The 25,535-nt window shown below is 39.5% G+C and overlaps 1 protein-coding gene across 1 annotated transcript in view; it reads right to left on the reverse strand.

Moving 5' to 3' along the window:
- The window catches only part of LOC139764985 (uncharacterized), a 225,239-nt gene that overhangs the window by 4,357 nt on the left and 195,347 nt on the right, over nt 1–25,535 (reverse strand). The window contains exons 6-7 of the mRNA XM_071692038.1: nt 13,379–25,143; nt 1,920–13,251 (exon numbers count right to left, since the gene is read on the reverse strand). Of these exons, the coding sequence (XP_071548139.1) occupies nt 1,920–13,251; nt 13,379–25,143 (23,097 nt within the window). The remainder of the gene's footprint in view (nt 1–1,919; nt 13,252–13,378; nt 25,144–25,535) is intronic.

Genomic DNA, 25,535 nt, shown 5'->3' on the forward strand with positions numbered 1-25,535 from the left:
TTTCATTTCATATACCTTCGAGCGATGTAATCACATGAATACGTTATTTAGAAAATGTGTAAATCAGGTTGTTTGCTTTGAGGAATGTGTGTGAGATATACTTAGAAAAACAGATGGATATGTATGTAGCATTTATGGAGCTGAAGAAGGCATATGATAGGGTTGATAGAGTTGCTTTGTGGAAGTTCTTAAGAGTATATGGTGTGGGAGGTAAATTGCTAGAAGCAATGAAAAGTTTTTATCGAGGATGTAAAGCATGTCTACGAGTAGGAAGAGAGGAGAGTGATTATCTCCTAGTGAAGGTCGGTCTGTGGCAGGGATGTGTGATGTCCCCATCGTTGTTTAATTTGTTTATGGATGGTGTGGTTAGGGAGGCAAGTGTTAGAGTTTTAGAGAGAGGGGCGAGTATGTAGTCTGTTGGGGATGAGAGGGCCTGAGAAGTGAGTCTGTTGTTGTTCGCCGATGATACAGCTCTGGTGGCTGATTCGAGTGAGAAACGGCAGAGGTTGGTGACAGAGTTTGGAAAAGTGTATGAAAGGAAAAGTTGAAAGTAAATGTGAATAAGAGTAAGGTTATTATGTTCAGTAGGGTTGAGGGAGAAGTAAATTCGGCGGTAAGTTTAACTAGAGAAAAACTGGAGGAAGTGAAGTGTTTTAGATATCTGGGAGTGGACTTAGCAGCGTATGGACCCATGGAAACGGGGGGCGATGAAGAATGTGTGGAAGAAGAGAACGTTATCTCGGAAAGCAAAAATGGGTATGTTTGAAGGGACAATAGTTCCAACAATATTATATGGTTGCGAGGCATGGGCTATAGACAGGGTTGTACGGAGGAGGGAGGATGTGTTGGAAATGAAATGTGTGAGGACAATATGTGGTGTGAGGTGGTTTGATCGAATAAGCAATGAAAGGGTAAGAGAGATGTGTGGTAATAAAAAGAGTGTGGTTGGGAGGGCATAGGAGGGTGTGTTGAAGTGGTTTGGACATATGGAGAGATTAAGCGAGGAAAGATTGACAAAGAGGATTATGTGTCATAGGTGAAGGGAACAAGGAAAAGCGGGAGACCAAATTAGAGGTGGAGGGATGGAGTGAAAAAGATTTTGAGTGATCAGGGCCTGAATATACAGGAAGATGAGAGGGGTGGAAGGAATAAAGTGAATTGGAACGATGCGGTATACACGGGTCGACGTGCAGTCAATGGACTGAACCAGGAAATGTGAAACGTCTGGGGTAAACCGTGGAAAGGTCTGTAGGGTCTGGATGAGGACAGAGAGCTGTGGTTTCGATGCATTACACATGACAGCTAGAGACTGAGTGTGAACGAATGTGGCCTTTTTTAGTCTGTTTTCCTGGCGCTGCCTTGCTGAAGCAGGGAGTAGCGATGCTGTTTCCTGTAGGGCTGGGTAGCGCCGGGAATAGATTGAAGGCAAGCAAGTATGAGTATCTACATGGGTATATATGTATATGGCTGTGCATGTGTATGTATATGTATGTATATGTGTATATGTTGATATGTATATGTTATGTATATGTGTATGTGGGTGTTTGGCGTTTCTATATATATATATATATATATATATATATATATATATATATATATATATATATATATATATATATATATATATATATATATGGATGGGCCATTCTTCGTCTGTTTCCTGGCGCTATCTCACGCGGGAGACACCAAGAGTGAAAACACCTTTCGCGAGGGTGTATCATTGACAGTACAATCTCTTGAAAGAAATTCTCCCTACAAAGAATTCTACATTTCCCTGCTACTAGAGGTAGCGCAGTTATGAGCTGCAGGAACCTTTAGAAAGGACTTGGGTAACACCAAGACTCTTTTTATAGAAACGGGTCCTAGGGTAGATAGATTAGATGATAGTATTTAGATGATGAACTAAGTTCGCAACTCACCCATTTCTTTATCTTCCCATTCCATCTTGGCCTCGAGAAGAGCGTCAAGCACTTCCCTACCAGGGTCGATGCCAGAGAAGACGTAGTATCTTGCTCTCACCCTCCTGAAGAAATCTGCGTTGGTGTAGTTGGGATTGGCAGCGTGAGGTACATAGGCCAGGTCCAGGTATACTGGAGGTCCAGACCTTTTCGATCTTCTGCTGGAACGTCTTTCTTTGTGAGGGCTCTGCGTTTTGGGGCTGTCAGAAGGCGGGAGAGGGGTTGGGAGAGGTACAGGTGATGGAAGGCCAAGAGGTTTACCCCACTTTTGTAAGGTATCTTTGGCATCCTTGGTAATTGAAGACGAGGTTGTGGTAGTAACAGTGCTAGAGGTCGTGGGTCGTCCCACTTCACTCTTCACTTTTGTAACAGTTGAAGTTTTCCAAGTCTGATTCCTGTTTAGTTTGTCTTCAGCTTCCGTTGCTGATGGCTCCCGTGCTCGTGATGGGAGGTTTCCATTGTCAAAGTCGCCACCTTGGTCACCATACATGAGCCGGTCCATCTGTGATCCTTGTGGTGGATGATATTCGTAGACGGGTTCGTCGTCATATTCTTCTTGATACTGAGTACCAGCGGCCCCATAATGGGTGGTGTGTGTTGTGCGTTCGCTGGTGGTAACTCTGGATGAGGTTGTGTCCCGTCCATCAAAATGTCCTCTCTGAGGAGCAGGGAAGGGATCGTGACCACTAGCGTCACTACTGGCAGACCGAGGTCTGTCCTCTCTATCAGATGCGTCGTCGCTTGTTAAGCGATGCCTCACGGTTGTGACCCGACTAGTTACGACTCCATCAGAGCCATCGCTGTCACCGTCTCCTATCGTGGTGCGAGTCGTGCGTGTAATGACTCCTGGCTCACCACTCAGTGATTCTTCACTCGTCCAGGGACCAGACGAAGAGTGCGACGTAGTATAGGTCATTGACATTCCTGGAACTCCATGTCCAGAGAACTTTCTTCCGGTAGCTGGAGAAGGTGAAGCAGATATCTTCCTCAAGATGTCCTCAGAAACTTGTTGATCACCAAGGACTTCTACCACTTCTTCTCCTGGTAATTCTTCCATTTCCACTTCCTCTCCATCATCATAATATTTGGTGATCACAGTCGTGACTTTCCTTACTACTACACGACCCGTTCTTGGGCTTCCGGGAGTACCTTCAGTACTGCTAGTTGATGACTTTCTAAAGGCACCCACACGGTGGCCTTCATGAACTGTGGACTCATCAGCGGTGGAGACGGACTCCCGCGAGCTTCTGATATCTTCCTGCATCGTTTCTGAGGCAGATTTTGAAAGTTCACTGGTATATTTACTTGCTGGGACGGTCTTTTCTACTTCTGAGCTTGATTTTCTTACCGTTTCCGTGACTGAAGTTTTTGAATCCTTAGATTTTACATAACTTTCTGAGGACTCTGATGTTGTGCTTGTGTCTTTCACATCTGAGGGTGTCTCATGCACTTCCCTCATTCTGCTATCTCCTGTATAAGACGTAGTTATGGTGGTTCTAGTTGTTATAGATTTATCGTCCATAGGTTCCTCACGAGTCTCATCCGTTCCGACGGGTTCACCACCACTGATAATTGTTCGTTTTACGGTGGTTCGTGTTGTTACAGATTCACTGTCTGAAGACTGGTCAGAACCACTGACGGTTCGTCTGACTGTCGTTGTCCTACTCTCGGCATCTGCCGGTTCTTTAACAGTCTCAACTGTTTCTACGGGTTTACCATCAACTATGGTTCTTCTTACAATAGTTCTTGTAATCAATTCACCATCTGATGACCCTTCACTAGTTTCAACAGTCTCCTTTTCTTCACCACCACTGATAATGGTACGCTTGATGGTGGTTCTTCTCGTTATTTCTGGTTCAGATGGTACTTCGACTGTCTCAACAGTTTCTTTAGGTTCACCGTCTACAATCGTTCTCCTTATAATCGTCCTAGTGATGCTTTCGCCGGTGGACGGCTCTTCATGAGTTTCAACGATTTCTTTTGCTTCACCGTCTGAAACTGTTCTGCTTACGAGTGTTCTTGTTATAGAAGGTTCCTCAGTAGTTTCAACTGTCTCTGCTGGTTCACCTCCAGTGACAATGGTTCGTCTGACCCTTCTTGTGGTTACAGTCTGAGAGTCAGAAGGTTCTTCAATAGTTTGTACAGTCTCTTTTGGTTCGCCATCGACAATGGTTTTTCTGATAATTGTTCTTGTTCTTGTAATTGTCTCACCAGATGAAGGCTCTTCATATGACTCGACTGTCTTTGTTGGTTCACTACTACTGACAATAGTCCTTCTGGTTGTTCTTGTAGTTACAGTTTCAGATTCTGAAGGTTCTTCAACAGTCATCACAGTCTCCTTTGGCTCGCCCTCGAAGATGGTCCTCTTAACAATTCTTGTAACTTTCTCACCTGTTACAGGATCTTCATACGTTTCCACTGTCTCCTTTGGTTCACCTCCAGTGACAGTCATTCCCTTGACTGTTTCCAATGTTGCTACAGTCTGAGATTCAGGTTCTTCAATTGTCTCTACACTCTCTTTCGCCTCACCATCGACAATAGTTCTTCTGATAATTGTTCTTTTTCTCGTCACAGTTTCACGAGTTGAAGGCTCTTCATAAGTCTCGACTGTTTCTTTTGGTTCACCATCGACGATTGTTCGTCTTATAACTTTTCTCGTAACAGTTTCACCTGTTGAGGGTTCTTCGTATGTTTCAACTTTTTCTTCTGGTTCCTCACCAGTAACAATGGTTCGTTTAACAGTTCTTGTAGTTGTTACAGTTTGAGACTCGGAAGGTTCTTCAACTGTCTCTACAGTTTCTTTTGGTTCACCATCAATGATGGTTCTTCTGATAATTGTTCTCTTCCTCGTAACAGTTTCACCAGTTGAGGGTTCTTCGTATGTTTCAACTTTTTCTTCTGGTTCTTCACCACTGACAATGGTTCGTCTAATGGTTCTTGTAGTAGTTACAGCCTCAGAGTCAGAAGGCTCTTCAACTGTTTCTACAGTCTCTTTTGGTTCACCATCAATGATGGTTCTTCTGATAATTGTTCTCTTTCTCGTAACAGTTTCACCAGTTGAGGGTTCTTCGTATGTTTCAACTGTTTCCTCTGGTTCTTCACCACTGACAATGGTTCTCCTGATGGTTCTTGTTGTAGTTACAGCCTCAGAGTCAGAGGGTTCTTCAACCGTCTCAACAGTCTCTTTTGGCTCACCATCAATAATGACTCTTCTAACGATTGTTCTTCTTCTTGTAATTGTCTCTCCTGCTGTGGTTACGGTTTCAGAGTCAGAAGGCTCTTCAACTGTTTCTACAGTCTCTTTTGGTTCACCATCAATGATGGTTCTTCTGATAATTGTTCTCTTTCTCGTAACAGTTTCACCAGTTGAGGGTTCTTCGTATGTTTCAACTGTTTCTTCTGGTTCCTCACCACTGACAATAGTTCGTCTAATGGTTCTTGTAGTAGTGACAGCCTCAGACTCAGAGGGCTCTTCAACTGTCTCTACAGTTTCTTTTGGTTCACCATCAATGATGGTTCTTCTGATAATTGTTCTCTTTCTCGTAACAGTTTCACCAGTTGCGGGTTCTTCGTATGTTTCAACTGTTTCCTCTGGTTCTTCACCACTGACAATGGTTCTCCTGATGGTTCTTGTTGTAGTTACAGCCTCAGAGTCAGAGGGTTCTTCAACCGTCTCAACAGTCTCTTTTGGTTCACCATCAACAATGACTCTTCTAACGATTGTTCTTCTTCTTGTAATTGTCTCTCCTGCTGTAGTTACGGTTTCAGACTCAGAAGGCTCTTCAACTGTTTCTACAGTCTCTTTTGGTTCACCATCAATGATGGTTCTTCTGATAATTGTTCTCTTCCTCGTAACAGTTTCACCAGTTGAGGGTTCTTCGTATGTTTCAACTTTTTCTTCTGGTTCTTCACCACTGACAATGGTTCGTCTAATGGTTCTTGTAGTAGTTACAGCCTCAGAGTCAGAAGGCTCTTCAACTGTTTCTACAGTCTCTTTTGGTTCACCATCAATGATGGTTCTTCTGATAATTGTTCTCTTTCTCGTAACAGTTTCACCAGTTGAGGGTTCTTCGTATGTTTCAACTGTTTCCTCTGGTTCTTCACCACTGACAATGGTTCTCCTGATGGTTCTTGTTGTAGTTACAGCCTCAGAGTCAGAGGGTTCTTCAACCGTCTCAACAGTCTCTTTTGGTTCACCATCAACAATGACTCTTCTAACGATTGTTCTTCTTCTTGTAATTGTCTCTCCTGCTGTGGTTACGGTTTGAGATTCAGATGGTTCTTCAACTGTCTCTACAGTTTCTTTTGGCTCACCTTCGACAATGATTCTTCTGATGATAGTTCTAGTAACAGTTTCACCTGTTGAAGGTTCTTCGTATGTTTCAACTGTTTCAGTTGGCTCTTCACCGCTGACAACGGTTCGCCGGACAGTTTTTGTTGTCACAGTTTCATATTCTGAGGATTCCTCAGAGGTCTCGACTTCTGCTGGTTTTCCAGTGACGACTGTTTTTGTGATACTCTCTGTCACAGACTCAGTGTCAGAAGGTTCTTTCTTGTCTTCATCTCTGTATGATGGCTTTGACTCTTTTGTAGTTATCGCCTTCATTAGATGATCAGCTTTGCTAACTTCCTGACTATCTGTAATGTGAATTTCCTTTGAAGTTTCTACTGTAGAAAATGCTTTCTTAACAGAACTAGACTTATCAGTAATGGCAGTGACGGACTTGTACTCTTCAGATGACACTTGCTCGGAGGTTGTCATTTGTGTCTTGCTTGAAGTAATTTCTCCCACTTCAGCAATGAGCTTCTCAGCCATGATAACTGAGGTAGCTTGTATATGGTCCTTGCTCTCCTTCACCTCTTTCACAATACCCTCAACACCATCGGAGGAGGAGGAGGAAGAGGAGCGTGGAAGCAGAGAAGACTGATCATCTGATGGTCTTTTTTCATCTCGTTTTCTTGCTTCGGTTTCGGGAAGGTCAGGTTTCTTCATTTTGTCAGCAGAGGTAGGTGCAGGCTTCACAGTCGACATGATCGTCTCTGTAGCAGTAGTTGTGGATGTCGTGCTTGAAGTAGTAACTAATGAGTCATGTACAGATGAGATATGAGTATGAATGAGTGAAGTGGTGACTAATGAATCTTTTACTGTTAGAGACGAGGAATCGACAGCTTCTGCACTTATGCTTTCTTCTTTGGCAGCCTCAACTCTACTGTGTACTGAAGATAGGGATTCACTCTCATGGAGAGATGACACTGTAGAGGAAGCCGAAAGGTCACTTTTTCCCGTGGACTTTTCAGGTGAGGGGGGTGGGGATGCAGGTTCTTTAAAATCTTGGAAGGAAGTCTTAACTGTAGTAGTTTCCTGAAGAGATGTCACAGCCGTCTTGATTCCCTGAACAACTTCTTTCACCCCAATAGTCTCAGTGAAAGCCCTCACAGTTTCACGAATGTCTTCCTTGAAAATATCCTCCGATATTTCACTTTCAGATGACTTTTGTCCTTCCTCTCGGAATGAAGGATCCCTGGGCAACTCCTTAGCATCAACGGAGGTAAGATCACTCTTTGAGCTGAAAGAAATATCACTCTTTGGAGAAACCATAATTGCTTCCTGGGTCTCCGTTTGTGTGGCTGGTTCTTGTCTAAAACTAAGGGAACTTTCATCATCTGATACTTCTCTCTTGGGTTTTAAAGGTGTTTTATCTATCTTCGTAACACTTTCTTCTACCTTTTCCTTCTTTGTGCTTCTTGACAGGTCTTTTACCTCGTCAATTATGGTTTTTGTGCTGTCAACACGACTAACTACCGTTGTGGTACGTCCTAAATCTACAGAAAATACTGTAGTGCTATCACGCTTTGTGCTTTCAGGAACAGATTTTTCCGTTAAATACTTAGATATTTCTGTTTCCGTTAGTTTAGTATCACGAGGAGGGAGAGAAGGTAATGTCTGACTGTCAAGACTAGATAGTTTGTCTCTGTCTTCAAAGGCAGAGTCCTTTCCTGAGATATCACTTTTGCCAGATACATCACTGCGTGGAGAGAGAGGCTTCCCTTCATCAGTTTCTTTATCACTGCCCAACACTGGTTGCAATTTGAAGGACTCTAGCGAGTCCAGGCCATCTTTTGCTGCAACATCACTCACTGTTGTATCACTCTTTGGCGATATAGATCGACCACTATCCACAACTTCACGTTGGATCACAGTAGTTTCCTTGACTAATTTCTCTGATACAGAGAGCTTCTGTTCCCTCCGAACAACATCTGATATTGAAGAAATGTCCGAGCGAGGAGATGATGGCGCTTGATCATCATCACGCTCCTCGAACTGACCGCTGAGTTCTGCTTCGTAACCATCGCTACGTGGAGACATGGAAGGCACCTGATACACTTCAGAAGACAGATCACTTCGGGGGGATACAGGAGGATAACTTTCCGTATCTGGTTCTGGTATTCTTGATGACGGTACACTTTTTCCATCATCAACCTCTTGCGTCTTTCCAAATGTGACACTTCGTGGAGATGTAATGTCATCTAAGGTTTTCTGTGTTGTTTCTTCGTATTCCTTTTCATCAAGGCTCCCATAGATGGAGGTTGACATAATATCCTCTGTTTTCTTAATTCTAGTTAAGGCCACAGTAGTTGATTCCTCCAAGGAGTCTTTCGTTAAGTCATCACGTAAACCGAAGTCATCGCCATACATGGATGAAGTCATAAGGTCCTGACTCGGTTCATAAACAGAGGTAGTCATTGCATCAAATTCTCTGTGTATAGATGTAGTCATTACATCTTCACGTTCAATTTCTTCGGTTCTAACTCGACGAGTAACGTCTTCTTGTTCAGGTTTTGATAATGTAGTTTCCTCATAAACTGAAGAAATCATTACATCTGTTTTGTCTTTTGGGGCTACAGGCACTGTTGCAGTAGTTACGGGTGGGATTGCAGGGGCCCCTATCTCTCGTGATGTGGGTGATAGTGGCGTGGATCCAGGTGTGGTGTCAGGAGACACTGTAACGAACTCAGCTCGCTCAGCTTTCAAGATGGCGTACACTGGCTCTTCAACAACTCCTGATTCTAGGTAAGGTTTAGGTTTTTGCATTTTTTCTGAAGGTGTGGGACTGATATCTAGTTTAGGGCTGACATCACCTTTTGAACTGACTTCACTCTTACGGCTAACATCACTCTTTTTGCTGACTTCACTCTTTTCGCTAACAGATATATCACTTCTAGGAGACAAAGGAGCTTCATCCATAGATTTCTTCGAGACTTCCTTTGAGCTAGGCTCACTCTTGACACTAGGGGCTTTGTCACTCTTTGGAGATTCAGAGACAGTTTCTAAATCTTTCTTGGAGATCTCTAAGTCAAGTTCTTCTTTTTTAACATCTTTTGAACTCACATCACTTTTCACACTAACAGAAATATCACTCTTGGGTGAAATAGGCACTTCTTCAATCTTACTAACATCCTTTCCGCTTTTTGAGCTGACATCACTCTTTGCACTCACAGAAATGTCACTTTTAGGGGATAATGAGGCTTCATCTGTTGTTTTCTTTGAAACATCAATTTTTAGGATGCCCTCCTTAGCCTCTTTAGAACTGACATCACTTTTTGTACTGACAGAAATATCACTTCTGGGGGAAATCAGAACTTCTTCAGATTTCTCAGTAACATCGATAGTTAGCTCTTCTTCAAATTCTGTCTTTGTGATGTGACTCTTCATACTAACTGACACGTAACCTGCAGCAGTTACATCAACATCTGACACTTTTTCAGTTTCAATTTTTTCAAAAATTTCGTCCTTGATGTCTTTTGAACTAATATCACTCTTTACACTAACTGATATATCGCTCTTAGGAGACAAAGGAACTTCATCAACAGACTTCTTTGAAACTTCTCTGGAACTAGGCTCACTCTTGATACTTGGGGCTACGTCACTCTTTGGAGATTCTAGTGCAGCATCCGTGTCTTTCTTTGAAAGATCCTCTTTCTTACTCTCCTTTGAACTGAGATCACTCTTCATGCTAACAGATATATCACTCTTTGGAGAAAGAGATACCTTATCAATTTTACTGCTAACTTTTTCACTTTTTGTACTGACATCACTCTTTGCACTGACAGAAACGTCACTCTTTGGAGATAGTGGTACTTCTGTAGGTTTCTTTGATACATCAATTTCCAGGATGCCCTCCATGGAACTAACATCGCTTTTAACACTGACTGAAATATCACTCTTTGGAGATACTGGAAATTCTTCCTCAGGCTTCCTAGAGACATCAGGTTTCACTTTATCTTCCGAAATCTCAGTGCTGACAATGTGACTCTTCAAACTAACTGAAATTTGGGTTTCCTCTGCTACTGGAACCTCATCCTTGATATCTTTTATACTGACGTCACTCTTTGCACTGATTGAAACATCGCTCGTGGGAGACAAGGGAACTTCATCAACAGACTTCTTTGAAACTTCTATTGAGCTCGGCTCACTCTTAACACTTGGGGCTACGTCACTCTTAGGAGATTCTGAAAGGATATCTTTGTCTTTTTTAGTGACTTCTATGGAAAGATCTGTTTTCTTACTCTCCTTTGAACTGACATCACTCTTCATGCTAAGAGATATATCGCTTTTAGGTGAAAGTGGAAACTCTTCAGTAGAGGCTTTTCCAGAGACCTTGTCGCTCTTTAAACTGATATCACTCTTAACACTCACAGAGACATCACTCTTGGGAGAAAGTGGAACTTCTTCAGCAGGTTTTGAGACATCACCCTTTAGGCTATCCTCCTTAGACTCTTTGGAGCTTATATCGCTCTTCAGACTGACAGATATGTCACTCTTAGGAGAAACAAGAGCTTCTTCAGGTTTTTTAGTGACTTCTTCATCAGGTTTTTCTACTTCATACTGAACAATATGAGCTTTCATACTGACAGACTTATCGCTTTCAGGAGAGATAGGAGATTCACGCATTTCAGTGACTTCTTTCTCGGGTTTTTCTTCTTCATACTCAACAATATGAGCTCTCATACTGACAGACTTTTCACTTGCACTAGAAACAGGTGATTCAGGCTTTTCAGTGACTTCTTTCATGGGTTTTTCTTCTTCATACTCAACAATATGAGCTCTCATACTGACAGACTTTTCACTTGCACTAGAAACAGGTGATTCAGGCTTTTCAGTGACTTCTTTCATGGGTTTTTCTTCTTCATACTCAACAATATGAGCTCTCATACTGACAGACTTTTCACTTGCACTAGAAACAGGTGATTCAGGCTTTTCAGTGACTTCTTTCATGGGTTTTTCTTCTTCATACTCAACAATATGAGCTCTCATACTGACAGACTTTTCACTTGCAGTAGAAACAGGTGATTCTGGCTTTTCAGTGACTTCTTTCATGGGTTTTTCTTCTTCATACTCAACAATATGAGTTCTCATACTGACAGACTTTTCACTTGCACTAGAAACAGGTGATTCAGGCTTTTCAGTGACTTCTTTCACGGGTTTCTCTTCTTCATACTCAACAATATGAGCTCTCATACTGACTGACTTTTCACTTGCACTAGAAACAGGTGATTCAGGCTTTTCAGTGACTTCTTTCATGGGTTTCTCTTCTTCATACTCAACAATATGAGCTCTCATACTGACAGACTTTTCACTTGCACTAGAAACAGGTGATTCAGGTTTTTCAGTGACATCTTTCATGGGTTTTTCTTCTTCATACTCAACAATATGAGCTCTCATACTAACAGATTTTTCACTTGCGGTAGAAACAGGAGATTCAAGCTTTGCAATGACTTCCTTCACGGGTTTTTCTTCTTCATACTCAACAATATGAGCTCTCATACTAACAGACTTTTCACTTGCGGTAGAAACAGGTGATTCAGGCTTTTCAGTGACTTCTTTCACGGATTTCTCTTCTTCATACTCGACAATATGAGCTCTCATACTGACAGACTTTTCACTTGGACTAGAAACAGGTGACTCTAGCTTTTCAGTGACTTCTTTCATGGGTTTTTCTTCTTCGTACTCAACAATATGAGCTCTCATACTAACAGACTTTTCACTTGCGGTAGAAACAGGTGACTCTGGCTTTTCAGTGACTTCTTTCATGGGTTTTTCTTCTTCATACTCAACAATATGAGCTCTCATACTGACAGACTTTTCACTTGCACTAGAAACAGGTGATTCAGGTTTTTCAGTGACTTCTTTCACGGGTTTTTCTTCTTCATACTCAACAATATGAGCTCTCATACTGACAGACTTTTCACTTGCAGTAGAAACAGGTGATTCGGGCTTTTCAGTGACTTCTTTCACTGCTTTTTCTTCTTCATACAGAACAATATGAGCTTTCATACTGACAGACTTTTCACTGGCACTAGAAACAGGGGATTCAGGCTTTTCAGTGACTTCTTTCTCGGGTTTCTCTTCTTCATACTCAACAATATGAGCTCTCATACTAACAGACTTTTCACTTTCAGTTGAAACGGGTGATTTGGGCTTTTCAGTGACATCTTTCACTGCTTTTTCTTCTTCATACTGAACAATATGAGCTTTCATACTGACAGACTTTTCACTTTCGGGCGAAACAGGAGATTTAGGCTTTTCAGTGACTTCTTTCATGGGTTTTTCTTCTTCATACTGAACAATATGAGCTTTCATACTGACAGACTTTTCACTTGCACTAGATACAGGTGATTCAGGCTTCTCAGTGACTTCTTTCTCGGGTTTTTCTTCTTCATACTCAACAATATGAGCTCTCATACTAATAGACTTTTCACTTGCACTAGAAACAGGTGATTCAGGCTTTTCAGTGACTTCTTTCACGGGTTTCTCTTCTTCATACTCAACAATATGAGCTCTCATACTGACTGACTTTTCACTTTCAGTTGAAACGGGTGATTCAGGCTTTTCAGTGACATCTTTCACTGCTTTTTCTTCTTCATACTGAACAATATGAGCTTTCATACTGACAGACTTTTCACTTTCGGGCGAAACAGGAGATTTAGGCTTTTCAGTGACTTCTTTCACTAGTTTTTCTTCTTCATACTGAACAATATGAGCTTTCATACTGACAGACTTTTCACTTGCACTAGATACAGGTGATTCAGGCTTCTCAGTGACTTCTTTCTCGGGTTTTTCTTCTTCATACTCAACAATATGAGCTCTCATACTAATAGACTTTTCACTTGCACTAGAAACAGGTGATTCAGGCTTTTCAGTGACTTCTTTCACGGGTTTCTCTTCTTCATACTCAACAATATGAGCTCTCATACTGACTGACTTTTCACTTGCACTAGAAACAGGTGATTCAGGCCTTTTCAGTGACTTCTTTCATGGGTTTTTCTTCTTCATACTCAACAATATGAGCTCTCATACTGACTGACTTTTCACTTGCGGTAGAAACAGGTGATTCAGGCTTTTCAGTGACTTCTTTCTCGGGTTTTTCTTCTTCATACTCAACAATATGAGCTCTCATACTGACAGACTTTTCACTTGCACTAGAAACAGGTGATTCAGGCTTTTCAGTGACTTCTTTCTCGGGTTTTTCTTCTTCATACTCAACAATGTGAGCTCTCATACTAACAGACTTTTCACTTGCGGTAGAAACAGGTGATTCTGGCTTTTCAGTGACTTCTTTCACGGGTTTCTCTTCTTCATACTCAACAATATGAGCTCTCATACTGACAGACTTTTCACTTGCACTAGAAACAGGTGATTCAGGCTTTTCAGTGACTTCTTTCACGGGTTTCTCTTCTTCATACTCAACAATATGAGCTCTCATACTGACAGACTTTTCACTTGCAGTAGAAACAGGTGATTCAGGCTTTTCAGTGACTTCTTTCACGGGTTTCTCTTCTTCATACTCAACAATGTGAGCTCTCATACTGACTGACTTTTCACTTGCACTAGAAACAGGTGATTCTGGCTTTTCAGTGACTTCTTTCATGGGTTTTTCTTCTTCATACTCAACAATGTGAGCTCTCATACTGACAGACTTTTCACTTGCACTAGAAACAGGTGATTCAGGCTTTTCAGTGACTTCTTTCATGGGTTTCTCTTCTTCATACTCAACAATGTGAGCTCTCATACTGACAGACTTTTCACTTGCACTAGAAACAGGTGATTCAGGCTTTTCAGTGACTTCTTTGACGGGTTTTTCTTCTTCATACTCAACAATATGAGCTCTCATACTGACAGACTTTTCACTTGCACTAGAAACAGGTGATTCAGGCTTCTCAGTAACTTCTTTCACGGCTTTTTCTTCTTCATACTGAACAATATGAGCTTTCATACTGACAGATTTTTCACTTTCAGGAGACACAGGAGATTCAGGCTTTTCAGTGACTTCTTTGACGGGTTTTTCTTCTTCATACTCAACAATATGAGCTCTCATACTAACAGACTTTTCACTTGCACTAGAAACAGGTGATTCAGGCTTTTCAGTGACTTCTTTCTCGGGTTTTTCTTCTTCATACTCAACAATGTGAGCTCTCATACTGACAGACTTTTCACTTGCAGTAGAAACAGGTGATTCAGGCTTTTCAGTGACTTCTTTCATGGGTTTTTCTTCTTCATACTCAACAATATGAGCTCTCATACTGACAGACTTTTCACTTGCACTAGAAACAGGTGATTCAGGCTTTTCAGTGACTTCTTTGACGGGTTTTTCTTCTTCATACTCAACAATATGAGCTCTCATACTGACAGACTTTTCACTTTCAGGTGAAACTGGAGATTTAGGCTTTTCAGTGACTTCTTTCTCGGGTTTTTCTTCTTCATACTCAACAATATGAGCTCTCATACTGACAGACTTTTCACTTGCAGTAGAAACAGGTGATTCAGGCTTTTCAGTGACTTCTTTGACGGGTTTTTCTTCTTCATACTCAACAATATGAGCTCTCATACTGACAGACTTTTCACTTGCACTAGAAACAGGTGATTCAGGCTTTTCAGTGACTTCTTTCATGGGTTTTTCTTCTTCGTACTCAACAATATGAGCTCTCATACTAACAGACTTTTCACTTGCAGTAGAAACAGGTGATTCGGGCTTTTCGGTGACTTCTTTCACGGGTTTCTCTTCTTCATACTCAACAATATGAGCTCTCATACTGACAGACTTTTCACTTGCAGTAGAAACAGGTGATTCAGGCTTTTCAGTGACTTCTTTCACGTGTTTTTCTTCTTCATACTCAACAATATGAGCTCTCATACTGACAGATTTTTCACTTTCAGGTGAAACAGGAGATATAGGCTTTTCAGTGACTTCTTTCACGGGTTTTTCTTCTTCATACTCAACAATATGAGCTCTCATACTGACAGACTTTTCACTTGCAGTAGAAACAGGTGATTCAGGCTTTTCAGTGACTTCTTTCACGGGTTTTTCTTCTTCATACTCAACAATATGAGCTCTCATACTGACAGACTTTTCACTTGCAGTAGAAACAGGTGATTCAGGCTTTTCAGTGACTTCTTTCTCGGGTTTTTCTTCTTCATACTCAACAATATGAGCTCTCATACTGACAGACTTTTCACTTGCAGTAGAAACAGGTGATTCAGGCTTTTCAGTGACTTCTTTCACGGGTTTTTCTTCTTCATACTCAACAATATGAGCTCTCATACTGACAGACTTTTCACTTTCAGTAGAAACAGGTGATTCAGGCTTTTCAGTGACTTCTTTCACGTGTTTTTCTTCTTCATACTCAACAATATGAGCTCTCATACTGACAGATTTTTCACTTTCAGGCGAAACAGGAGATTTAGGCTTTTCAGTGACTTCTTTCACGGGTTTTTCTTCTTCATACTCAACAATATGAGCTCTCATACTGACAGACTTTTCACTTTCTGATGAAACTGGAGATTCAGGCTTTTCAGTGACTTCTTTGACGGGAATTTCTTCTTCATACTCAACAATATGAGCTCTCATGCTGACAGACTTTTCACTTGCAGGTGAAACAGGTGATTCAGGCTTTTCAGTGACTTCTTTCTCGGGTTTTTCTTCTTCATACTCAACAATATGAGCTCTCATACTGACAGACTTTTCACTTGCACTAGAAACAGGTGATTCAGGCTTTTCAGTGACTTCTTTCAAGGGTTTTTCTTCTTCATACTCAACAATATGAGCTCTCATACTGATAGACTTTTCACTTGCACTAGAAACAGGAGATTCAGGCTTTTCATCGACTTCTTTGACGGGTTTCTCTTCTTCATACTCAACAATATGAGCTCTCATACTGATAGACTTTTCACTTGCAGTAGAAACAGGTGATTCAGGCTTTTCAGTGACTTCTTTCATGGGTTTTTCTTCTTCATACTCAACAATATGAGCTCTCATACTGATAGACTTTTCACTTGCGGTAGAAACAGGTGATTCAGGCTTTTCAGTGACTTCTTTCACTGCTTTTTCTTCTTCATACTGAACAATATGAGCTCTCATACTGACAGATTTTTCACTTTCAGGTGAAACAGGAGATTCAGGTTTTTCAGTGACTTCTTTCTCGGGTTTTTCTTCTTCATACTCAACAATATGAGCTCTCATACTGACAGACTTTTCACTTGCACTAGAAACAGGTGATTCAGGCTTTTCAGTGACTTCTTTGACGGGTTTTTCTTCTTCATACTCAACAATATGAGCTCTCATACTGACAGATTTTTCACTTTCAGGTGAAACAGGAGATTTAGGCTTTTCAGTGATTTCTTTCACGGGTTTTTCTTCTTCATACTCAACAATATGAGCTCTCATACTGACAGACTTTTCACTTGCACTAGAAACAGGTGATTCGGGCTTTTCAGTGACTTCTTTCTCGGATTTTTCTTCTTCATACTCAACAATGTGAGCTCTCATACTGACAGATTTTTCACTTGCACTAGAAACAGGTGATTCAGGCTTTTCAGTGACTTCTTTGACGGGTTTTTCTTCTTCATACTCAACAATATGAGCTCTCATACTGACAGATTTTTCACTTTCAGGTGAAACAGGAGATTTAGGCTTTTCAGTGATTTCTTTCTCGGGTTTTTCTTCTTCGTACTCAACAATATGAGCTCTCATACTGACAGACTTTTCACTTTCTGATGAAACTGGAGATTCAGGCTTTTCAGTGACTTCTTTGACGGGTTTTTCTTCTTCATACTCAACAATATGAGCTCTCATGCTGACAGACTTTTCACTTTCAGGTGAAACAGGAGATTTAGGCTTTTCAGTGACTTCTTTCTCGGGTTTTTCTTCTTCATACTCAACAATATGAGCTCTCATACTGACAGACTTTTCACTTGCACTAGAAACAGGTGATTCAGCCTTTTCAGTGACTTCTTTCACTGCTTTTTCTTCTTCATACTCAACAATATGAGCTCTCATACTGACAGACTTTTCACTTGCACTAGAAACAGGTGATTCGGGCTTTTCAGTTACTTCTTTCACTGCTTTTTCTTCTTCATACTGGACAATATGAGCTTTCATACTGACAGATTTTTCACTTTCAGATGAAACGGGTGATTCAGGCTTTTCAGTGACTTCTTTCACTGCTTTTTCTTCTTCATACTCAACAATATGAGCTCTCATACTAACAGACTTTTCACTTGCACTAGAAACAGGTGATTCAGGCTTTTCAGTGACTTCTTTCATGGGTTTTTCTTCTTCATACTCAACAATATGAGCTCTCATACTGACAGACTTTTCACTTGCAGTAGAAACAGGTGATTCAGGCTTTTCAGTGACTTCTTTCATTGGTTTTTCTTCTTCATACTCAACAATATGAGCTCTCATACTAACAGACTTTTCACTTGCGGTAGAAACAGGAGATTCAGGCTTTTCAGTGACTTCTTTGACGGGTTTTTCTTCTTCATACTCAACAATATGAGCTCTCATGCTGACAGACTTTTCACTTGCAGTAGAAACAGGTGATTCAGGCTTTTCAGTGACTTCTTTCATTGGTTTTTCTTCTTCATACTCAACAATATGAGCTCTCATACTGACAGACTTTTCACTTGCGGTAGAAACAGGTGATTCAGGCTTTTCAGTGACTTCTTTCATTGGTTTTTCTTCTTCATACTCAACAATATGAGCTCTCATACTGACAGACTTTTCACTTGCGGTAGAAACAGGTGATTCAGGCTTTTCAGTGACTTCTTTCATTGGTTTTTCTTCTTCATACTCAACAATATGAGCTCTCATACTGATAGACTTTTCACTTGCGGTAGAAACAAGTGATTCAGGCTTTTCAGTGACTTCTTTGACGGGTTTTTCTTCTTCATACTCAACAATATGAGCTCTCATGCTGACAGACTTCTCACTTTCAGGTGAAACTGGAGATTTAGGCTTTTCAGTGACTTCTTTCACTGCTTTTTCTTCTTCATACTGAACAATGTGAGCTTTCATACTGACAGACTTTTCACTTTCGGGTGAAACAGGAGATTCAGGCTTTTCAGTGACTTCTTTGATTGGTTTTTCTTCTTCATACTGAACAATATGAGCTCTCATACTGACAGATTTATCACTTTCAGGAGAAACAGGAGCTTCTTCAGGTTTTTCAATTATTTCTTCATATTCAGTGCGAACGATATGAGTTCTCATGCTAATAGATATTTCACCACTAGGAGATACAACCTCCTCGGGTGGCTTCTTCATTATGTCAAGTTCTGGCACCTCTTCCTTAGTCTCTCTGGAGCTAATGTCGCTGATCATACTGACTGATATGTCACTCTTAGGAGACAAGGGAATTTCCTCAGTAGATTTCTTTGAGATTTCTTTGGAACTGGGTTCGCTTTTGACACTGGAGACTATGTCACTCTTAGGAGATCCAAGAGATGGTTCTTCTTCTCTTCTGGTGGTGTCTATTATAACTTCTTCTCTTCTGCTTTCCTTTGAACTAACATCACTCTTTAGACTAACAGATACATCACTCTTCGGTGAAAGAGGGGCTTCTTCAGCTTTGCTGATGACTTCTTTCCCACTTCTTGAGCTAATATCACTCTTAGCACTTACAGAAATATCGCTCCTAGGTGAGACTAGTTCTTCTTCCTCAGTTCTGATTGTAACATCAATCATTATTATATCTTTTAACATATCAACTGAAGCAATCTCTTTGATTCCTATTGAGCTGATATCACTTCGAGCACTGACCGACACATCACTCCTAGGAGAAATTGGAGCCTCATCTATAGACTTCTGTGTAACATCTACAAAAAGAATTTCCTCTTTACCTTCCTTGGAGCTGACTTCACTCTTGAGACTGACAGAAATGTCGCTCTTGGGAGATACTGGGACCTCCTCAGCTGGTTTCTTTGTAACATCAATTTTCAAGATTTCCTCCTTCGACTCCTTAGAACTAGCAGAAATGTCACTCTTAGGAGAGATTGGAGCCTCTTCTGTTGGTTTCTTTGTTACGTCTACTTTCAGAATTTCCTCCTTTGATTCCCTAGAGCTAACAGAAATGTCACTCTTAGGAGAGATAGGAGCTTCTTCTGTTGGTTTCTTTGATACGTCAAGTTTAAGAATTTCCTCCTTTGATTCCTTAGAACTAACAGAAATGTCACTCTTAGGAGAGATAGGAGCTTCTTCTGTTGGTTTCTTTGTTACATCTAACTTCAGAATTTCCTCCTTTGATTCCTTGGAGCTAACAGAAATGTCGCTCTTAGGAGAGATAGGAGCTTCTTCTGTTGGTTTCTTTGTAATGTCAAGTTTAAGAATTTCCTCCTTTGATTCCTTAGAACTAACAGAAATGTCGCTCTTAGGAGAGATAGGAGCTTCTTCTGTTGGTTTCTTTGTTACATCAATTTTGAGAATTTCCTCCTTTGATTCCTTAGAGCTAACAGAAATGTCACTCTTAGGAGAGATAGGAGCTTCTTCTGTTGGTTTCTTTGTTACGTCTACTTTCAGAATTTCCTCCTTTGATTCCTTAGAGCTAACAGAAATGTCACTCTTTGGAGAGATAGGAGCCTCTTCTGTTGGTTTCTTTGTAAGGTCAAGTTTAAGAATTTCCTCCTTTGATTCCTTAGAACTAACAGAAATGTCACTCTTAGGAGAGATAGGAGCTTCTTCTGTTGGTTTCTTTGTTACATCTAACTTCAGAATTTCCTCCTTTGATTCCTTGGAGCTAACAGAAATGTCGCTCTTAGGAGAGATAGGAGCTTCTTCTGTTGGTTTCTTTGTAATGTCAAGTTTAAGAATTTCCTCCTTTGATTCCTTAGAACTAACAGAAATGTCACTCTTAGGAGAAATAGGAGCTTCTTCTGTTGGTTTCTTTGTTACATCTAACTTCAGAATTTCCTCCTTTGATTCCTTGGAGCTAACAGAAATGTCGCTCTTAGGAGAGATAGGAGCCTCTTCTGTTGGTTTCTTTGTTATATCAATCTTAAGAATTTCCTCCTTTGATTCCTTAGAGCTAACAGAAATGTCGCTCTTAGGAGAGATAGGAGCTTCTTCTGTTGGTTTCTTTGTTACGTCAAGTTTAAGAATTTCCTCCTTTGATTCCTTAGAACTAACAGAAATGTCACTCTTAGGAGAGATAGGAGCTTCTTCTGTTGGTTTCTTTGTTACGTCTACTTTCAGAATTTCCTCCTTTGATTCCTTAGAGCTAACAGAAATGTCACTCTTTGGAGAGATAGGAGCTTCTTCTTTTGGTTTCTTTGTTACATCAATCTTGAGAATTTCCTCCTTTGATTCCTTAGAACTAACAGAAATGTCACTCATCGGAGAGATAGGAGCTTCTTCTGTTGGTTTCTTTGTTACGTCTACTTTCAGAATTTCCTCCTTTGATTCCTTAGAGCTAACAGAAATGTCACTCTTAGGAGAGATAGGAGCTTCTTCTGTTGGTTTCTTTGTTACATCAATCTTAAGAATTTCCTCCTTTGATTCCTTAGAGCTAACAGAAATGTCACTCTTAGGAGAGATTGGTGCTTCTTCTGTTGGTTTCTTTGTTACATCAATCTTAAGAATTTCCTCCTTTGATTCCTTAGAGCTAACAGAAATGTCACTCTTAGGAGAGATAGGAGCTTCTTCTGTTGGTTTCTTTGTTACATCAATCTTAAGAATTTCCTCCTTTGATTCCTTAGAGCTAACAGAAATGTCACTCTTAGGAGAGATTGGTGCTTCTTCTGTTGGTTTCTTTGTTACTTCAAGTTTAAGAATTTCCTCCTTTGATTCCTTAGAACTAACAGAAATGTCACTCTTAGGAGAGATTGGAGCTTCTTCTGTTGGTTTCTTTGTTACGTCAAGTTTAAGAATTTCCTCCTTTGATTCCTTAGAACTAACAGAAATGTCACTCTTAGGAGAGACTGGAGCCTCTTCTGTTGGTTTCTTTGTTACATCAATCTTCAGAATTTCCTCCTTTGATTCCTTAGAACTAACAGATATGTCACTCTTAGGAGAGATAGGAGCTTCTTCTGTTGGTTTCTTTGTTACGTCAAGTTTAAGAATTTCCTCCTTTGATTCCTTAGAACTAACAGAAATGTCACTCTTGGGAGAGATAGGAGCTTCTTCTGTTGGTTTCTTTGTTACGTCTACTTTTAGAATTTCTTCCTTTGATTCCTTAGAGCTAACAGAAATGTCACTCTTAGGAGAGATAGGAGCTTCTTCTGTTGGTTTCTTTGTTACGTCAAGTTTAAGAATTTCCTCCTTTGATTCCTTAGAACTAACAGAAATGTCACTCTTAGGAGAGATAGGAGCTTCTTCTGTTGGTTTCTTTGTTACGTCTACTTTCAGAATTTCCTCCTTTGATTCCTTAGAGCTTACAGAAATGTCACTCTTAGGAGAGATTGGAGCTTCTTCTGTTGGTTTCTTTGTTACATCTATTTTGAGAATTTCCTCCTTTGATTCCTTAGAGCTAACAGAAATGTCACTCTTAGGAGAGATAGGAGCTTCTGTTGGCTTCTTTGTTACATCAATCTTAAGAATTTCCTCCTTTGATTCCTTAGAACTAACAGAAATGTCACTCTTAGGAGAGATTAGAGCTTCTTCAGTTGGTTTCTTTGTTACGTCAAGTTTAAGGATCTCCTCCTTTGATTCACCTTCAATCCATTCCCGTGTTTCGATGTATTCAGTAACTTGTTCTCTTCTCTTATCTAACAACATTCTCTCTTCAATCTCCTCTGTAACATCTGTTCGTCTCACTAGTGTCTCTGTTTCTGTTACTAATGTCTTACTGACATCAGTAATCACCTCCTCTTCTTCAACCTCCTTCGTCACAACTTCTTTTGGTACCTTTTTCTCGATATATTCCTTTTCCTCCTTAAGAATCTCTTTTTCAGCAATTTCTTTTTCTTCTGTAATTTCCACTTCTTTTACTTCCTTTTCAACAAATTCTTTTTCTTCTTTTGTTACTTCTATTTGCTTAATTTCTTTTTCGGCTACTTCTACTTCTTCTTTGGAAATTTCATATACTTTTTCCTCTGTTTCGACTAATTCTACATCTTCTTTGACAACTGTAACTTCTTTAACAATTTCTTCCTTTGAAAGTACATCTACCTTCTTGGTCTCTTTTTCGCGAAGTTCTCTTTCTTCTATTGTAACTTCCTTCACTTTCTGTATGTCTTTTTCACGAAGTTCTTTCTTCTCTTTTGTAATTTCAGTTATTTCCATTTCAGTAATTTCCCTTTTTTCTTTAGTGATATCTTCTTTTTCTACCTCTTCCTTTTCTTCTGTTGGAACTTCTTTTTCAATCTTTTCCTTTTCTACTATTGGAACTTCTTTTTCAACCTTTTCTTCTATTGGAGCTTCTTTTTCTATGATTTCCTTTTCTTCTGGAACTTCTTTCTCAAGTTTTTCCTCTTCTTCTTTTGGAACTTCTTTGACTTCTTTCTTTTCTTCTTTTGGAACCTCTTTTTCTACCACTTCCTTTTCTTCTTTTGGAATTTCTTTTTCTAACAATTCTTTTTCTACTTTTGGAACTTCTTTAACTTCTTTCTTTTCTTTTGGAACTTCTTTGACTTCTTCCTTTTCTTCTTTTGGAACTTCTTTGACTTCTTCCTTCTCTACTTTTGGAATTTCTTTGACTTCTTCCTTTTCTACTTTTGGAACTTCCTTTTCTACTATTGGAACTTCTTTAACTTCTTCCTTTTCTTCTTTTGTAACTTCAATTGTTTTTATTTTGTCTTTGTCGAGAAGCTGTTTTTCTTCAGCAGTGACTTCCTTTATTTCCTTGGCTTTAATTTCTGTTTCTTTGAGCTCTATTTCTTCTTTTCTAATTGCTTCTAACTTCTTTGCCTCTATTTCAGTAATTTCTTTTTCTTCTTTAACTTCATAAGTAATTAGTTTTTCTTTTTCAATGAGTATTTCCTCTTTTGAAATTACTTTTTCCGCCTCTTCTTTTAGAACTTCTTTTTCTAACACTATCTTTTCTTCTTTTGGAACTTCTTTAACTTCCTTTTCTTCTTTAGGTACTTCTTTGACTTCCTTTTCTTCTTTTGGAACTTCTTTCACTTCTTCCTTTTCTTCTTTAGGCACTTCTTTCACTTCTTCCTTTTCTTCTTTTGGAACTTCTTTGACTTCTTCCTTTTCTACTTTTGGGGCTTCCTTTTCTACTTTTGGAACTTCCTTAACTTCTTCCTTTTCTTTAGGCACTTCTTTGACTTCTTTCTTTTCTACTTTTGGAACTTCTTTGACTTCCTTTTCTACTTTTGGAACTTCTTTAACTTCTTTCTCTTCTTCTTTTGGAACTTCTTTGACTTCCTTTTCTACTCTTGGAACTTCTTTTACTTCTTTTTCTACTTTTGGAACTTCCTTTTCTACTTTTGGAACTTCTTTAACTTCTTCCTTTTCTTCTTTTAGAACTTCTTTGACTTCTTCCTTTTCTTCTTTTGGAACTTCTTTGACTTCTTCCTCTTCTACTTTTGGAGCTTCCTTTTCTACCTTTGGAACTTCTTTGACTTCTTCTTTTTCTTCTTTTGGAACTTCTTTGACCTCCTTTTCTTCTTTTGGAATTTCTTTGACTTCTTCCTTTTCTACTTTTGGAACTTCCTTGACTTCTTCCTTTTTGACTTTTGGGACTTCTTTAACTTCTTCCTTTTCTTCTTTTGGAACTTCTTTGACTTCTTTCTTTTCTTCTTTTGGAACTTCTTTGACTTCTTCCTTTTCTACTTCTGGAACTTCTTTGACTTCTTCCTTTTCTACTTTTGGAACTTCCTTTTCTACCCCTGGAACTTCCTTTTCCACTTTTGGAACTTCTTTGACTTCTTCCTTTGCTGCTTTTGGAACTTCTTTAACTTCTTCCTTTTCTTCTTTTGGAATTTCTTTCACTTCTTCCGTCTCTACTTTTGGAACTTCTTTGACTTCTTCCTCTTCTACTTTTGGAACTTCCTTTTCTATCTTTGGAACTTCTTTGAATTCTTTTTCTTCTTTTGGAACTTCTTTGACCTCCTTTTCTTCTTTTGGAACTTCTTTGACTTCTTCCTTTTCTACTTTTGGAACTTCCTTGACTTCTTCCTTTTTGACTTTTGGGACTTCTTTAACTTCTTCCTTTTCTTCTTTAGGAACTTCTTTGACTTCTTTCTTTTCTACTTCTGGAACTTCTTTGACTTCTTCCTTTTCTACTTTTGGAACTTCCTTTTCTACTTTTGGAACTTCTTTGACTTCTTCCTCTTCTACTTTTGGAACTTCCTTTTCTACTTTTGGAACTTCTTTGACTTCTTCTTTTTCTTCTTTTGGAACTTCTTTGACCTCCTTTTCTTCTTTTGGAACTTCTTTGACTTCATCCTTTTCTACTTTTGGAACTTCTTTGACTTCTTCCTTTGTAACTTTTGGGACTTCTTTAACTTCTTCCTTTTCTTCTTTTGGAACTTCTTTGACTTCTTTCTTTTCTACTTCTGGAACTTCTTTGACTTCTTCCTTTTCTACTTTTGGAACTTCTTTGACTTCTTCCTTTGCTGCTTTCGGAACTTCTTTAACTTCTTCCTTTTCCTCTTTTGGAATTTCTTTGACTTCCTCCTTCTCTACTTTTGGAACTTCTTTGACTTCTTCCTCTTCTACTTTTGGAACTTCCTTTTCTATCTTTGGAACTTCTTTGACTTCTTCTTTTTCTTCTTTTGGAACTTCTTTGACCTCCTTTTCTTCTTTTGGAACTTCTTTGACTTCTTCCTTTTCTACTTTTGGAACTTCTTTAACTTCTTCCTTTTCTTCTTTTAGAACTTCTATGATTTCTTCCTTTTCTTCTTTTGGAACTTCTTTGACTTCTTCCTTTTCTGCTTTTGGAACTTCTTTTGGAACTTCTTTAACTTCTTTTGGAACTTCTTTTGGAACTTCTTTATTCTTCCTTCTTTTTGGAACTTCTATTCCTTTTTCTTTTGACTTCTTTCTCCTTTTTCTTCTTTGATCTTCTTTACTTCTCTTTTCTTTTTGAACTTCTTTATTCTTTCTTTTTGGAACTTCTTGACCTCCTTTTTTGACTTCTTTGACTCTCTTCTCTTTGAACTTCCTTTCTTACTTTTGGACTTCTTTGACTTCTTCCTTTCTCTTTGGAACTTCTTTGACTTTCTTTCTTTGGATTCTTTACTTCTTCCTTTTCACTTTTGAACTTCCTTTTCTCTTTGGAACTTCTTGACTTCTTCCTTTCTACTTTGGAACTTCTTTTCTACTTTTGGAAACTTCTTGACTTCTTCTTTTTTTC

This window comes from Panulirus ornatus, chromosome 52, assembly GCF_036320965.1.
Source record: "Panulirus ornatus isolate Po-2019 chromosome 52, ASM3632096v1, whole genome shotgun sequence".
NCBI lineage: Eukaryota > Metazoa > Arthropoda > Malacostraca > Decapoda > Palinuridae > Panulirus > Panulirus ornatus.